The 17,740-nt window shown below is 34.6% G+C and overlaps 1 protein-coding gene across 1 annotated transcript in view; it reads left to right on the top strand.

Annotated features, from left to right (window-relative positions):
* Positions 1–17,740, top strand: part of NUP153 (nucleoporin 153) — a 74,335-nt gene that overhangs the window by 32,978 nt on the left and 23,617 nt on the right. The window contains exons 6-14 of the mRNA XM_027128450.1: positions 3,896–4,012; positions 4,100–4,144; positions 4,255–4,311; positions 6,801–6,947; positions 9,793–9,845; positions 10,111–10,237; positions 13,498–13,635; positions 14,272–14,370; positions 15,399–15,486. Coding sequence (XP_026984251.1) covers positions 3,896–4,012; positions 4,100–4,144; positions 4,255–4,311; positions 6,801–6,947; positions 9,793–9,845; positions 10,111–10,237; positions 13,498–13,635; positions 14,272–14,370; positions 15,399–15,486 — 871 coding nt within the window. The remainder of the gene's footprint in view (positions 1–3,895; positions 4,013–4,099; positions 4,145–4,254; positions 4,312–6,800; positions 6,948–9,792; positions 9,846–10,110; positions 10,238–13,497; positions 13,636–14,271; positions 14,371–15,398; positions 15,487–17,740) is intronic.

Here is a 17,740-nt window from a genome sequence, read left to right as displayed (position 1 = left end):
TACCATCAGTATATCTTAGGTGAAGTACCTAATTCAAATCTTACTGCCCATTAAAAAAAAATCTAAAAACATTTTTCACTGAGTTATAATTAATATAGAATATTAGTTTTAGATGTGCAACATAGTGATTTGATATTTTTATACATTATGAAACAACTGCATTAAGACCAGTTACCATCCATCACCATACAAAGTTGTTAAAATATTACTGACTATATTCCCTGTGTGTACATTACATCCCTGTGACTTATTTATTTTATAGCTGAAGTGTACACCTATGAATCCCCTTCACCTATTTCGTCTGTCCCTTTTGCCCATTTTTTAAAAAAAATTTTTCTTATTAATGAGTTTTGAGAGTTCATTATTCAGGATGTAAGTCCTTTATTAGATATATGTTTTGCAAATATTTTCTCCCATTCTCTGGCTTGTCTGAACAATATCTTGTCAAGAGAAGTTTTTACTTTTGATGACATTCAGCATATTTTTTCTTCTTTTTATGGTTCATGCTTTTGGTATCATATCTAAGAAATTTTTGCCTAACCCAAGGTCACAGAGACTTTCTTCTGTTTTCTTTTAGAAGCTTTATAGTTTTAGGTTTTAATTTAGATCTGTGATTCATTTTGAGGTAAAATGTTTGTGTGTGGTATGAGGTGTGGATCAAGATTCATTTTTTTAACATACTGGTTTTCATTTTTTCTAGTCCTGTTTGTTGATAAGACTATTTTCTCCATTGAATTGCCTTTGCACCTTTTATGAAAATCAATTGACCATATATGTGGCTCTATTTCTGGACTTTCTGTTCTTTTCCGTTGATGTGTGTTTGTGTCCGCGTGCACGTATATATATATATACACCTTTTTGTCAACACTGTCCTTTTGTCTTGATTACTATATATTTATATTAAGTCTTGAAATCAAGTAATCTGAGTCTTCCAAACCCCCCTGTCCCCGCCCAAGGTTGGCTTTCCTAGTTCCTTTACTTTTTCATAATTTTAGAATTACCTTATCAGTTTCCACAAATCTGCTGGGATTCTGATTGTGATTGCATTGAATCTAAAGATCAATTTGGGGAGAATATGCATCTTAACAAAATGGAGTCTTCCAGTCAGTGAACACAGTATGTCTCTCCATTATATAGGTCTTTTTATTTCTTTCATCAGTGTTTTGTAGTATTCATCACGCAGACCTTGCACATATTTTGTTGGATGTATACCTAAGTATTTTATGTTATTTGGTATTAGTCAACAATAAATAGCCCAAATAGTCTATTCAGTAAATTGAATTCATAGTTAAAGTACTTTCCACCAAAGAAAACTTCAAGCCCAGATAGCTTCCCTGGCAAATTCTACCAAACATTTAAGAAAAAAATAATACCAATTTTATACAAACTTTTCCATACAATAGGAAGGCATACTTCCCAACACATTGATGAGGCCAACATTACCCTGATATTAAACAGGACAAAGACATTACAAGAACTCTACAAACCAGTATTTCTCTTGAATTACCTGCACAAGGCACCTAGTATATATAAAAAGGATACTACATTATGATCAAGTGGGGTTTATCCTGGGAATGCAAGGTTGGCTCAACATTTGAAAATTAATGTGATCTACCATGGAAACAAACTAAAGAATAAAAACTGAATGAACATCTCCACAGATACATAAAACACATTTGACAAAATCGAACATCCATTCATGATAAAAATTTTCAGTGACCTAGGAATAGATGGGAACCTACTCAACCTGATAAATTTTGTCTACGGAAAATCTTCGGGAGCATCATACTCATGGTGAAAGGTTAGTATTTTCTTCCTAATATCAGGAAGAGAACAAGGATGTCTGCTGTCACCGCTACTGATCAGTGTTGTGCTGCAAGACCCACAGCAAGAATACAGAAATACAAGGCACCCTGATTAGAAAGGAAGAAGTAAAAATGACTCCCATTCATAGACAACGTGCTTATCTACATAGAAAACCTTTAAGAAACGCCAAAAAAAAGTTGTCAGAACTTACAAATGAGTTTAGCGAGGTCACAGAATAAAGGTCAACATACAAAATCAGCTGTATTTACATACATATATTAACAGAACAATTGGAAATTGATTAATTTTTTAAAAACATCAATTTAAGGTAAATTGCATCATTCTGTGCTTTGTCCCAAGAGTTACTTGATCATAAAAGTCCAGTTTCATGTGTATGTTGTCATGGTGCTTACATTACAGGTTTTGACCTTTTAAAGATGGAGGTGTAATAATACTTTAAGCCTGTAGGCTTTTGGTAGACTTTTGGAGAGGGAGATCCATTTGAAGATGACAATCCATGATATAGAAGTGACACAAAACAAGTATATATGAAGATTGTGTCTTGTCCTTAGGAGTAGTTTCTTTCCTAAGTAGAGGATGCTTCTATATGTAATTGACAGTAATTATGAGTCTTATTTCTGAGTGTGTTGTTCATGAAGGGCAATATTTTGTTACTTAAAGTGTTAACTGGATGTTGGAGTTTTTTCTAGAGCTTAAACTGGATCATATTACTCTTTTTCACAAAATTTTTACAGTTAAAATAGTTCAGCATATATTAGAAGATAAAATGAAGCATGCCTGTGATTCATGGAATAGTCCAAGTCAGAGTATATTTCTGCTACTTCCTCCTCTGTTTCTTGTATCAAATCCTATACTTTTTAATGCTGAGTCTTGACATACCCTTAGAATCCTTGTCAACATGAGCTTCCAACTGTTCATCATTGATATTTGGGGTTAAATCTATTTCCTATTCTTTTCCTAGGGTGTTAGAGCTGGGAGGTATATTAAAGATTCTCTAATTCAGTTCCATTTTATTGATTTGTGAATTGAGGCCCTGAGAGGCCAGTGACCAGCAGAATCCAATGACAGACTGTCATGTTTTCCCCGAGGATTTTAATGTTACCTCATGTTTGCCAAAGCCTCTGGCCTGAACAGCAGTCCTAAACAGTGCACCAAGTTCTTAATAAAACTAACGTAGAATATTGCAGCTACTCTGAAAATAAAATGAATATTGGTATCAGAGAAACTTATTTAAAGTAGTTATTTTGATTCACGTTTTCAGATATTATGAGCTATTTATAGAAACTGAGTTATATTTTGATTGTGAGCATATATTTTTTTTATATTAAGCATTTCCAGACTACATTTGTGGTAGTCACTTGGATGTTTTGTGGTAGTCACTTGGCTATTGGAATGTTATAATGCGTTCATGACAAAAGGAAGTGTTTCTATTAGAATTTGTAAACATTGCTTGTGTGTTAAAGGGTACATGTTTATTCTTTATAAGGATTTTTCCTTAACTCCAATTTTAAGAACGTTTTAAAAGTTATTTATTAAGAAATAGCCCGAGTATTTAAAATTTTTCTTATATTAAAATTTGAGAAACAAGTCAGTTTAAAATTTTTAATTTCCATTTCAATAAAAGTTTACAGTCTTGTTTAGCTATCTTGGATGTTACTATAGTTAGAAGTTATTTAATACCAAAAATAATTAATACTAATGCAGTTCTCATTAGTGTTTTTTGATTTAAATATCAGGGATAAATTGATCCAGGTGATACTATAACTTTTTACCAGTTGTCTCATTTTTCACATTTAACATAGCTGACTGGTCTTTAGAGTAGCATGTGCTATTTTATCATTTTTATCTGATTGTAAAAGTAATTTCTCAGAGAATTGAATTTTCAATAAAGGCATAAAGAAAAAACGTTGAACATGAGCTTAATGATACCACCCAGAGATAAGTTGCTGTTAACAGTTAATCCTATTTCACTTCTCACTTTCATTCTATTTTGTAAATATTTTCATTGCCTGAAATATGTGCTTTAGAGTTTACGGTTCCAACAAATAACTCAAGGTTTACATTATAGGCACCAGTCAGAAGACAGATGAAAGCTAAGCAACTGAACGCACAATCCTATGGTGTGACTAGTTCAACAGCTCGGAGGATATTGCAGTCTTTAGAGAAGATGTCAAGCCCTCTAGTGGTAAATTTTTTAAATCACAAATTCAGGAATGTAACAGAATTTGAGTTTAGTGAAAAAATCTTAATTTTGTTATTTCAACATTAACAGGATGCAAAAAGAATTCCATCTGTTTTTTCTTCTCCTCTGAATTCCGTAAGTTGACTTTTAAATCTTTTTAGGAGATAGTATTTTTATATATTGGTGATGAGAGTCATATTTTTTCAAAGTTTCCCATCTATTCTAATAGTGTTTTATTTTTTCAGCCTCTTGATAGGAGTGGGATAGATACCACCACAAATTTTCAGGCCAGAAGGGAAAAGGTAAGACTTCTTTAGCATTTATTTAAGGTATTGGCAGTTTTGTTGTATTTATTTATTTATTTTGTGTTACGTGGGCCTCTCACTGTTGTGGCCTCTCCCGTTGTGGAGCGCTCCGGACGCGCAGGCTCAGCGGCCATGGCTCTTTGATTTAAATATCAGGGATAAATTGATCCAGGTGATACTATAACTTTGGCCTAGCTGCTCCGCGGCACGTGGGATCTTCCCGGACCGGGGCACGAACCCATGTCCCCTGCATCACTGCGCCACCAGGGAGGCCCTGTATTTATTTTTAAGTTGGGAAATATACAAATTGACTTTAATTGGTAGTCATTAGGGAACATGTTTGAAAAAATAGATTTTTTTTACTTGGACATTGTAGCCTCTTGTGAGGGCCTTACCACATGCTGTGTATGTAGTAGATGCTCAGTGAATATTTCTTGGTTATTTGGCATTTCCATCTTCAGTATCCTGGCAGTCTTTTTTTTTTTTTTAACATTTAAAAAAATTTTGGGGGGGGTATAGGTGATTTACAATGTTTCATTAGTTTCAGGTGTATAGCAAAGTGAATCAGTTATACATATGTCCACTCATTTTTTAGATTCTTTTCCCACATAGGCCATTACAGAGTATAGAGTAGAGTTCCCTGTGCTATACAGTAGGTTCTTATTAGTTATCTATTTTATATATTCCTGTCAGCCTTTATGAGTGACTCTTACCTTTTGATAAATGAAAGTAAGAGTGAACAGAGTTTGACGTTTTTATTAATTAGAAGTTCAGTGAACTAAAGCCCTCATTGAACATAGTTATCTTTGTAAATTTTCCTCATAAACAAACATTAGGTCAAATTTGTTATGTGTGATGGGATTTCTAGTTGGCATATCTTCCATCAGTCAGCCAATGTACTGTTCCAAGATAGCAGAGCTAATAAAAAATAAAATATAGATTATACATTGATAACCTTTTTTAGTGTATTCTATTTGGTTAAAATTAGCTTTGGAGATTACTGTGGGGAAAAAAAAGCTTGATAGAGTTAAAGAGATATATTTTTTGTCAGTTATATTTGTGGCTAGTTAAATATCCTTCAGGGGAAGCAGATTCCCAGATCATTACTTGTGAAAGCAGTTATTATGATACCAAGCTCCCCCAGCAGTAATTGATTAAAATTATCATAAATCTCTGAATTAATTGTGGTAACTATATTCAAGATATTGGTAAATTATAATTATTGTTACTGAAATTCTGAAAGCTTAATTGAGTTTTTTCTTGGGATAGCATTGCTTCTCAGTTTTCCGTAGTAACCAGACATTTGTAATAAGGCAAGAGAGAATTCATTATTGGCTGCTGTGATGGGATTAATTTAAGCCATTAACTACTTTTCTCAGACTCACTTATATCAGATTGCTTAAAAAGACGTAAAATTAAAAAATTGTGCCATAAGAGAAGTTCTCATCAATAAAAATTTTATTAATGGTTGAGTATAGTATCAGTAAAATTTTGGTAATGGGTGCTACGAAGTATAAAGACCAGAATACAGTATTGTAGTTCAGGTTTTACGGTTGTAATCAGAACAGTCTACAAAACAGACTTGTTCATTGAATTATAGGATCAGCACATTTGTGATGAGGATTTAGGGAAGAGCTAGTAACTATACAGAGGCTTTGCCCTGGAAACCAGTGTTGTTCACAGCTGCTGCTGGGTGAAAGGACTGTATTCATAGTATTAGTCTTTGGACAGAGTAGAAGCTCTTGGCTTTATAGTCGTCTTACGCCAACAGGATTTTTACTGTGTTTCAGTGTACCAAAAGAATGTTGACAAAACACTTGTGTACTTAGATAATGAAGTCAGTTCATCTTAAGATTTGGAATTCTTCACAATGCTTTACTAATTAGACTTAAATTGTACGAGTTTTGATTTGGTTTTTAAATAACAATGGAAGAAAATTTACTTGGAGAGAGATTTGCTCATTTTTTAGCAATTAAGATATTTTCATAGCTAGTTAAAAAATACAGCTGAAGAGAATGTAGATAGTAATTTGGGGAAAATGTGGCAAAATCAGTTTTATGTTTGAATAATATGTATGTTTATCAGTTTTATGTATGAATCAGTTCATATGTTTGAAATTCATCTTGTAAAAGCTTAGATTATTCAAAATGTTCTGCAATAGTTTCCATTTTGTGTGTGTCACATGTGTGTGAAAAGGCATTAAGTCTAGAATAAAATAGTCTGTGAAACTTTTGAAATTATATGTGTATATGTAGGTATATGTCTAAATAAATAAGTACATACATAAATAATATAAATACCCCCCCACACCCTTGGTTCTTTACTTTCAGTTTTTCCTCCTAGTATTTGTTTGCACCCACTGGGTATTTCTCTAGGAAGTACTCATAGTCTCTGGGTTACATTAGCTGTTGTCAGATAATTTTTAGATATGCATTGCTGATATATGAAAATAAAAGTTTGTCTTTTGATTTCTGCCTGTCTGTAAGGTGGACTCTCAACACCCCCCTGTTCAGAGACTCATGACCCCAAAGCCAGTTTCCATAGCAGCAAATCGAACTGTTTATTTTAAACCATCTCTGACCCCATCTGGTGAATTAAGGAAGACTAATCAAAGAATAGATAAAAAGCACAGTGTGAGTATGTGTTTATTTTCACTAGTCTTTGAATATCGATTAAAATGAATAAGAATAAGTAATGTAAAGTACCAGTAACTTACTACTGCAGTCTAGCAACTAGATAATGCATAAAGTTTGTGAATTAGTGATGATTACGAATTGGTATGGCTTTAAATGGTTGGCACCTTGGTCAAATCCTAAATTAGTGTTTACTAGTAAACACTAGTATATATTCATTGTTTAGATTAAATAATTTTGCCACACTAGCTTTATTTGTGTGTTTTGTTAATGTTATTGAACTATTTGAAAATAAATTTTAGACACCATGACTGTTCACCCCAAACTACTTTGGTATAGATCTCGTATGTTGTCATGTCTAAGCAAATTACTGTCAGTTCCTTCCTAATATTATCTAATATGTAGTTCATATTCATATGTTATTTATAGCTGTTGGGGTTTTTTTTGTTTTGTTTTGTTTTGTTTGCCATACCATGCATCTTGTGGGATCTTAGTTCCCCAACCAGAGATTGAACCCGGGGCCCAGGCAGTGAAAGCGCAGAGTCCTAACCACTGGACTGCAAGGGAATTAATTCCCTATGGCTACTTTTGAGCCAGAATCCAAACAGGTTTCACATATTACTTTTGGTTTTGTCTTTCTAGACCTCAAATCTTCATGCTTACCACATTGTTTTTGTTTTTAAATAACTTCCTTATTGAGGTATAATTCACATACCTTGCCGTTCACCTATTTATTTAAAGTTTACAGTTCAGTGGTGTTAGTACATTCACAGTTGTTCATCTACCACTACAGGCAATTGTAGAACATTTTCATCACCATCCCCTCCCCCTCACCCAAATCTCACATCCGTTAGTAGTCACTTTCCACCTCTACCCCTCAAGCCCTAGGCAACCACTAATCTGTCACTATAGGTTTGCTTATCTGGACATTTCATATAAATGAAATCTTAAAATAAGTGGTCCTTGGTGTTTGGCTTATTTCACTTATGTTTTTGAGGTTCACATCATATATTAGAACTTCAGTCCTTTTTATGGCTGAATGATACTTCATTGTTTGGATATACCATGTTTATCCATTCATCAGTTGAGGGACATTTGGGTTGTTTTCACTTTTTAACTGTAATGAATAAATACTGCTGTGAACTTTTGTGTGCAAGTTTTTTTGTGGACATAGGTATTCGTTTCTCTTGGGTCTTACAGCTTGGAGTAGAATTGTTAGGCACATTGGTATTTGAAAAGGCCAGGTCAGTTGTCTTATATGATGTGTCTCGTATCCTGGGTTTGTCTGTTTTCCTGTGTCATTTAACTAAAGTGTATTTTTTTGTATTTACATAACATCTTCCTATTTGTGCCTTTGTTTATGTTTGATTTCATTCAATCTTCATAACTCAATTTCTTTAAAATTTTCAAACTAAAGTTGAAAGAATAGTACAGTATTTACCCATTTCCTTTAACTTGACCCACCAATCTTTAACATTTTGTTATATTTGCTTTATCAAACTTTAAAAAAATGATTTGAGCATAATTTTGGACTTGCAAGAAAAATCTTAAGAGCTCCACATTTTACTACATTTCCTTCATGTTTTTCTGTGTTTTCTACAAACACATAACTGCAGAACAATTACTCAAACCAGAAAGAAACTTGACGTCGGTACAGTATTATTATTTACAGATTTTATTTAGATGCCAGTTGTCCCAAAAGAAAGAAAATGCAAGATCATGTCTTGTACTTAGTTGTCATATCTCTTTATCTCATTTAGTCTAGAACAGGTTTTTAGGGTTTTTTTATTTGTTTTTTGGTATTTCATAACATTGATGGTTTTGAAGAGTAAAGTAAGCTGCGTGTTCGACGTCTCCTCATGATTAGACTCCAGTGTGGTACTTTTGGTAGTAATACCACAGAATAGAGTCTGAACTCTTCTCAGTGTGTCGTATTAGGAGGCACGCTCTACCAGCTTGTCCCACTCCTGACACTGTGATAACTAGTTAAGGTAGCGTCAGTGGGATTTCTTCACTGTGAAGTTACTATTTTACCTTTCGTAATTAATAAGATAACTTTGAGAGGGTAAGTATCTTTTTCACCCACCAGTGTTAGCATTATTGATGATGTTTGCCTGAATCTATTATTTGTAGATGCCAAATGGTGGTTTTCTAATTACACTATTTCTTCTACCTTTATGAAGTTGGTTTTCTCCTGTAGGAAGTTTTCTTTTCTCTTTTTTGTGTGTATTTCTCTATTTAAGTCAGCGTGAATTCTTCATAAGATTATAATCTTTTATTAGCATTATTTATTTTGATGCTCATATTGTCCCATATTTGGCCTTTGAACTGGCTCCTGTGTGTCCTTTTAATATTTCCCCATCATTTTTCAAGCACTTAGTTTCTTTTTGATACTATAAAACAACCCAGGCTCATCTTGTGAGTTTTCAGCCCCAGCCCTGTAATCAGCCATTTCTCCAAGGAACCCTGATTCCTTTAGATGGAGGAACTCTTAAGTTGCAGAGAATCATTTCAAAAGGAATATCCTTGTAAATTTGATTGCACATTTAATAGGCCATAATGAGAGATAAGTAAAAGTATTTTTGTGGTTGGTAAATGTATTAAATTTGTACACTGCTGTTTTGTTGAAAGGACAATTGTGCTTAGTGACAGTTTATTTGTATAATCACACTGTAGCTCTTGGTCATCTTTCAGGAGACAGGGTATAGGTTGCAGATTTTAGGATTCACTAACTAAAAAATCATCAAATTCCTGATTCCAGATATTAAAATTCACAGATAGAAGGGTGGTGTTAAGAAAATTAAATAAGCAAGCGTGTAAATACATTGTGTTTATTCTTTCCTAGACTGGATATGAAAAAAATATGACACCAGGACAAAGTAGAGAACAGCGAGAAAGGTAATGTCATCTTTATAGTGAAGCTTCTTTATACTTATTTGTAAGGTCTGTATTTGATTTGTATCTGCCTTTTTGAAGATTAAGAAGGTTAAAAAAATAGAAACCACACACACACACACAAATCTGTCAGCTTTTAAAATGACATTCAGCTGAACATTTATTTTCTCAGTTGTTAGCAGTTCTAATTTTTTGGTGTTCAATTAGTTAACAAGTTATGGACCAGAGTAATACATCATTGGTTTTAATTTTCTTTTCCTTTGCCTAGCGGCTTTTCTTACCCAGATTTCAGTGTGTCTGCAGCCAATGGTTTGTCTTCTGGAGTAGGTGCTGCAGGTGGGAAGATGAGGCGAGAGAGGACGCGCTTTGTGGCATCTGAACCTCAAGAGGAGGAGGTAGGGTTGTACTCTTTTTTTTTTTTTAACATCTTTAGGGTTGTACTCTTAATGTGTTCTGAAGCATCGTAATACCTGAAGTTTATTATTAAAAGCTTTGGTGTGGTGGTGAGGGGGAGACCTGGAGGTCCCCTGGAGGGGTGCGGTTTGGGGAGACCCAACACAAGAATAATCTGCCATTGAAACAGTCCCTTAAAAGCGTGTGTGTGTATGTTAAGCTGTCAGGCTTTTTTTTTTTTTTTAAGTAATTTTTGGCTGCGTTGGGTCTTCGTTGCTGCGCGGGCTTTCTCTAGTTGTGGTGAGCAAGGGCTACTCTTCATTGCAGTGCACTGGCTTCTCATTGTGGTGGCTTCTCTTGTTGTGGAGCGTGGACTCTAGGCGTGCGGGCTTCGGTAGTTGTGGCATGCGGGCTCAGTAGTTGTGGCTTGCGGGCTCTAGAGTGCAGGCTCAGTAGTTGTGGTGCACGGGCTTAGTTGCTCCATGGCATGTGGGGTCTTGGTTTCCCCGACCAGGGATCAAACTGGCATCCCCTGCATTGCAAGATGGATTCTTAACCACTGGACCACCAGGGAAGTCCGGAGAAATGTTTCCACCTGTGTAACCCAAACCCCTTTCAAGCTGTCAAACATTTCCATCATTCCAGAAAGTTCACTCATACACCTTCCCTGTCAGTGCCCATTGCCTCCTGCCCCAAGGACAGTCACTATTCTCATTTGTTCCATCATATATATATATGGTTTTGCTGGTTCTAGAACTTCATATTGATAGTTAGTCAGTATGTATTCTTGTGTTCCTGACTATTGTGAATAAAGCTGCTGTGAACATCCTTGAACCTTTTTGTAGACATAAGTTTTTTCTCTTAAGGTAAATACTTAGAAGTGGAGTTATGAGGTTATATGATATGTATTTAACTTTTTAAGTAACTGACAAACTGTTTTCCCCAAAGTGATTGTAACATTTTACACTTCCACCAGCAGTGTGGGGCTTTTCTTAATCAACTACTCTTTATCAGTAGTTGACTGTCATCCTTTAAATTTTAGCCATTCTGCTTTGTCTATGATGGTGTCTCGTAATTTTAATTTGCCTTTCCCTCTTGCTTAATAATGTGTTCTTCTTTATGTGTTTATTGGCCATAATATCTTCCTTTGTGAAGTGTCAGACCTTTTGCTCTTTTAAAAATTGGATTGTCTTACTATCAGGTTGTAGGAACTCTGTAAATTCTAGACCCAAGTACTTTGTCAGATACGTGTCTTACAAATATTTTCTCCCAGTTTGACTTGCCTAATCCTTTTCTTAACAGTATTCTTTGATAAGCAGATGTTCTAACTTTATGAAGTCTGAACTTACCCATTTTTTCCCATTATTTTTACTGTTCTTTGTGTCCTAAGAAACCTATCCCCAGGCTGCCAAAAAAGTCTCCTATGTTTTCTTCTAGGAGATTTATAGTACTGCTTTTATGTTTTTCCTAGTTTCCTTTTTGATTCCTTATATGATCTGTGGATTATTAAGAAGTGGATTTAGTCGTGATTTTAGTGTTTTGAAATGTATTGAGACTTGTTTTGTAGCCCAGCACATGGTCTGCTTGATGAGTCTTGACGAATGTATATTCTGCGGTTTGTTGGGTATAGTATTCTCTAGATATCAGTTAGATAGGATGACTGATAGTATTTCTAAGATCTTTGTTCTTGCTGAATTTTGGAGGGAGTGGGGTGGGGAGATGTCTGTTTACTGTATTGTTGAGATATGAGTTAAAATTGTCAACTTTTATTTGGTGAATTTATCTTTTTCCCATTTATAATATCAATTTTTGCTTACTTATTTTGAGGCCCTCATTGGTGCATACACCTTATATCTATTGTGGCTTCTCAGTGATTTGCCCCTTTTAATATTACTAAATGTCCTTTAAAAAAATCTTTGGAAATATTCTTTGTTTTGAAACCTGCTTTAGCCAGTGTTTAATATAGCCAGCCACTTGTTACTGGAATTAGCCTTCTTATGCTTACTAATTGCAAGTTATATCTTTTTCCATCCATTTACTTTCAATCTGTGCCTTTTCGTTTAACGTAAGTCTCTTATAGACAGCATATAATTGAGTCTTGTCCTTTTTATCTATTTTCTGCCTTTTAATTGGAATGTTTACTTATATTATTGGTATGGTTGGATTAAGGTCTACCTTTTTTAAAATTTTCTATTTTTCCCACTTGTTTTTTGTTTCTCTCTTGTACCTTTTGAAAACTGTCTTCTTTTAGGTTAAGTGATTAAGAGGAAAAATGGATGTTTACCTCACATATTCTGCACTTCTTCCAGAAATCTGAATTTCCATTTGGTATCATTTCCCTTCACCCTGAAGAACCTATAGAGCAGGTTTTATGGTGACAGATTCTTAGTTTTGTTTTCTCCAAGTGCCTTTATTACACACCTGTAGTTTACAGAGATTTGGTTTGCCAGAGATTTAGACAGTTTATATGCAGACTTGGGGACTCCCCTTCTGTGGCTCTTCATTCCTGCATCTCCCCTTATTTTCTGCCTACTGTGATCACCCTTGTGTGTCCTTTGAATGCCTCAACCAACAGATTTGCAGTTTTCTTTCTGAATTTCAACTATCCAACTGGCATCAACTCAAAGAGAGCAGGAAGCTTACTCAGAAGAAGCCCGTCTTCTAAGTATCTTTTTCCCTACAGTATCTGCTTGCTTTTGGTTGCTTTGTAGTGTTTTCAGATGGATGTTTTTAATATATTGTTCAGAGTCTATAATTCTTATCTGTCAGAGCATTGGTCAGACACAAGCTCCTCCACCATTAGCAGAAGTGGAACTCTTTTTGTTTGTTCTAATCTGGGTCATTTGAGACTAGTGGTGGTCTTTGCTATATTGAGTTAAAAACCAAGGCAGTTCACCAGACTTACAGTGCTGACATTTATTAAATGCTTGTTTTGCATGCCAAGACCAAAAGTGACTTTCTTTCGTATTAATACCACAACTATGGTATGTTTTGTTTTTTTTTCTCATTTTCACCAGTTAGGAAATTGGTACTGAGGACAGTTAGGTTCACAAAGTCTCATGGCTGACTGGTGGCACAGCTGGGATTCATATCTTGTTTAGTTTTTTTTTTTATTCAAGAGCTCACATTAATACTACCGTATCCCTGTTTATTCTAAACTTACCTGTAACTATTGATATATCAGTTCTACCTGAAAATAAGTAGAGTCAAAAGTATGACACGAAAGATGAAATATACCATTGTAAAACATGTCGTGTTTTAGGAAATGGAAGTCCCAGTATTACCGAAAATCTCTCTACCCATCACCAGTTCTTCACTGCCTACCTTCAATTTTAGTTCTTCTGTGATTACAACTTCCTCTCCATCACCCACTACTCCTTCACAATCATTAACAAACCAGGTAAAAGACCATTGTACCAATAGAGGTGATTTTTGTTTTTTCTCATTCTTTATTTTTAAAAAAGCTAATCTGTTTAAAGCAATGATTAATTTTCACTATGGAAATTAACAACTCAGTAAGATGAGAAAAATGGAAATAGTGTTTTGCTTTTTTTTTTTAATGTACATCATGATGGGAGCATTCTTCAATTCTTATGAATGCATTAGAGGAAGAGTTGATTATTAGTTTGTTTCCAAACAATGTTGCCAGTTAAAATACTTTTTTTTTTCAGTGAGAGTGGATTTATGTTTTTGTTTCTCAAGTAGTATTAACATTTTTAATCTCCTGAAATTTTTATGCTTTTTTCCCTTTTACATCTTTTGAACATATTTTTATAGATGTTATTTTTCCCCTTTAGATAAATATCTCCCTCTAAGGTAATGTATATTCCTCTTCCAAGAGGAAGCAAGATCTTATAGCAGTTAACTGTTAAGTAGTTTTCAGAAGTTAAAAAGTGATTTTTAAATTCAAAAGGGGAAAAAATTGCTTTTGGCTTCTTTGTAATAATTAATTTTGCTTAAGGTGTGTTTTTTTATTGTCAATTTCTTTTCTAAAAAACTATTTTTGTGTCGTTTCTTTAATAATTTGGAAAACTAGGTACAAATGACCTCTCCAAACAGCACTGGCAGCCCCTTGTTTAGATTTTCATCTCCAATTGTAAAATCTACTGAGGCAGATGTACTACCTCCATCATCTGTAAGTAACAAGCAAGGAATATTTCATATTTATTGATTTCAAAGGCATACTGTATTTTTAAAATCAAATCTAAGATGCCATTGGTAGTAAGAAATACCACTTTTCTTACCAAAATAATTCCAATGTACAGAAAACTTTGAATGAACATCTACATATTTTTCACTATATATACATATATGCATATGCATTTTCTTATGTACCATTTGCAAGTTAGGATGCAGACATCTTGGTACCCTTAATACCTTTCCATGTATCCCCTAAGAAAAAAAGATATTCCTTTGTATACCCACAATACAGTTATCCTATCCAAGAAATGTAACATGATATAATAGTAATAGTGTTCATGTTCACATCTACCCATCAGCCCCAGACTGTCCTTTAATTGCTGTTTGTTTCTCTTGGTCCTGGATCCACTTACAACTAGGACTGATCTAAGTCATATTGAATTTAGTTAACATGTCTCTTGAATTGACTTTAATCTAGAAAAGTTGGAAGTTTTTGTGTCCCACAATATGTATTTGTTTCTTCATAATTAAGAATAAATACTTTGAGTAAGAAAATACATAAGTTTAATGTTCAAATTGCCCTACCTGTATTTGGCATGTGTATCATTTTAACATGTTACTTTCTGTTTTTACTGTGTCCTTGTTTTCTGTCACAACTAGATGTTCCAGATCATTTTGTGACTTCCCTGCCACATGCCTGAAATGCACTTGTTGACCATAAAGTCTCATACTTTTTATTAGGAAATGGCATTTAGAAATCCAGAACTGGGCATTAGGAACACATTATTTTACGTATTGCTTTGAATGAAAAAATGCTTCAGAAATTTAAAATGCTCTTGTTACACTGTGACACACCATTCATTATAAGCACACCAATTTTAGAGATTTAAAATGGGAGAAACTGTGAATCTTAGAACATGTGGTATTCAGTATATTTTTTTGACTTGGCATAAAGTAGAGCTTTATATTTGATAATCATTTGAAGCTAAATGGACACTGAAAAGACACCTTCTCTTTCTACAGATTGGATTTACATTTAGTGTGCCCGTGGCAAAGACAGCAGAACGTTGTGGCACTAGTGGTGCCTCAGAGCCACTTACAAGGAGTTCAGGTAAGGAACCATTTCCATAATATTTCACATAAAAATACATTAGATTGATATTTTAAATTATCTTTTACCTTTGGCCGTTCTTGTAAATGGTTTCTTTGAATACAATTAGCTCTCTAAATGTGAATGGTTACAGTTTGGATGTGAAAGGGATGGTCACAATAACAAATTTATCCACTGTCTTTGTTTAGTCAAAATAAAGTGATAGTTTATTATAAATGAAATCTTCCCTTTTTAACATCTTTATTGGAGTATAATTGCTTTACAATGGTGTGTTAGTTTCTGCTGTACAACAGAGTGAATCAGCTATACGTATACGTATATCCCCATATCCACTCCCTCTTGCATCTCCCTCCCACCCTCCCTACCCCACCCCTCTAGGTGGTCACAAAGCACCAAGCTGATCTCCCTGTGCTATGCGGCTGCTTCCCACTAGCTATCTATTTTACATTTCGTAGTGTATATATGTCCGTGCCACTCTCTCAGTTTGTCCCAGCTTACCCTTACCCTTCCCTGAGTCCTCAAGTCCATTCTCTCATCTGTGTCTTTTTTCTTTATTCCAGTCCTGCCCCTAGGTTCTTCAAAACCCTTTTTTTTTTTTTTAAGATTCCATATATATATGTTAGCATATGATATTTGTTTTTCTCTTTCTGACTTCACTCTGTGTGACAGACTCTAGGTCCATCCACCTCCAAATAACTCAATTTCGTTTATTTTTATGGCTGAGTAATATTCCATTGTATATGTCAACGGACACTTAGTTGCTTCCATGTCCTGGCTATTGTAAATAGTGCTGCAGTGAACATTGTGGTACATGACTCTGTTTGAATTATGGTTTTCTCAGGGGATATGCCCAGTAGTGGGATTGCAGGGTCATATGGTAGTTCTATTTTTAGTTTTTTAAGGAACCTCCATACTGTTCTCCATAGTGGCTGGAGATTTACATTCCCACCAGCAGTGCAAGAGGGTTCTCTTTTCTCCACACTGTCTCCAACATTTATTGTTTGTAGGTTTTTTGATGATGGCCATTCTGACTGGTGAGGTGATACCTCATTGTAGTTTTGATTTGCATTTCTCTAATGATTAGTAATGTTGAGCATCCTTTCATGTGTTTGTTGACAATCTGTATATCTTTGGAGAAATGTCTATTTAGGTCTCTGCCCATTTTGGGATTGGATTATTTTTTTTTTTGATATTGAGCTGCTTGTATATTTTGGAGATTAGTCCTTTGTCAGTTGCTTCGTTTGCAAATATTTTCTCCCATTCTGAGGGTTGTCTTTTTTTTATGGTTGCCATTGCTGTGCAAAAGCTTTTAAGTTTCGTTAGGTCCATTTGTTTATTTTTGGTTTTGTTTCATTTCTCTAGGAGGTGGGTCAAAAAAGCATCTTGCTGTGATTTATTAGAGTGTTCTGCCTATAGTTTGATAGTGTCTGGCCTTGCATTTAGGTCTTTAATCCATTTTGAGTTTATTTTTGTGTATGGTGTTAGGGAGTGTTCTAATTTCATTCTTTTACATGTAGCTGTCCAGTTTTCCCAGCACCACTTATTGAAGAGGCTGTCTTTTCTCCATTGTGTACTCGTCTCCTTTATCAAAGATAAGGTGACCATATGTGCATAGGTTTATCTCTGGGCTTTCTATCCTGTTCTATCCATCTATATTTCTGTTTTTGTGCCAGTACCAGACTATCTTGATTACTGTAGCTTTGTAGTATAGTCTGAAGTCTGGGAGCCTGATTCCTCCAGCTCCATTTTTCTTTCTCAAGATTGCTTTGGCTATTTCAGGTCTTTTGTGTATCCATACAAATTGTGAAATTTTTTTGTTCTAGTTCTGTGGAAAATGCCATTGGTAGTTTGATAGGGATTGCATTGAATCTGTAGATTGCTTCGGGTGGTATAGCCATTTTCACAATGTTGATTCTTCCAATCCAAGAATACGGTATATCTCTCCATCTATTTGTATCATGTTTTATTTCTTTCATCCGTGTCTTATAATTTTCTGCATACAGGTCTTTTATCTCCTTAGGTAGGTTTATTCATAGGTATTTTATTCTTTTTGTTGCAGTGGTAAATGGGAGTGTTTCCTTAATTTCTCTTTCAGATTTTTCATCATTAGTGTAGAGGAATGCCAGAGATTTCTGTGCATTAATTTTGTATCCTGCTACTTTACCAGATTTGTTGATTAGCTCTAGTAGTTTTCTGGTGGCATCTTTAGGATTCTCTATGTATAGTATCATGTCATCTGCAAACAGTGACAGTC

The sequence above is a fragment of the Aethalodelphis obliquidens genome, unplaced genomic scaffold, assembly GCF_003676395.1.
Source record: "Aethalodelphis obliquidens isolate GAN/ISIS:26980383/991018 unplaced genomic scaffold, ASM367639v1 scaffold34, whole genome shotgun sequence".
NCBI lineage: Eukaryota > Metazoa > Chordata > Mammalia > Artiodactyla > Delphinidae > Aethalodelphis > Aethalodelphis obliquidens.
The sequence above is the reverse complement of the archived record's forward strand: the minus strand, read 5'-3'. Positions and strand labels throughout refer to the sequence as shown.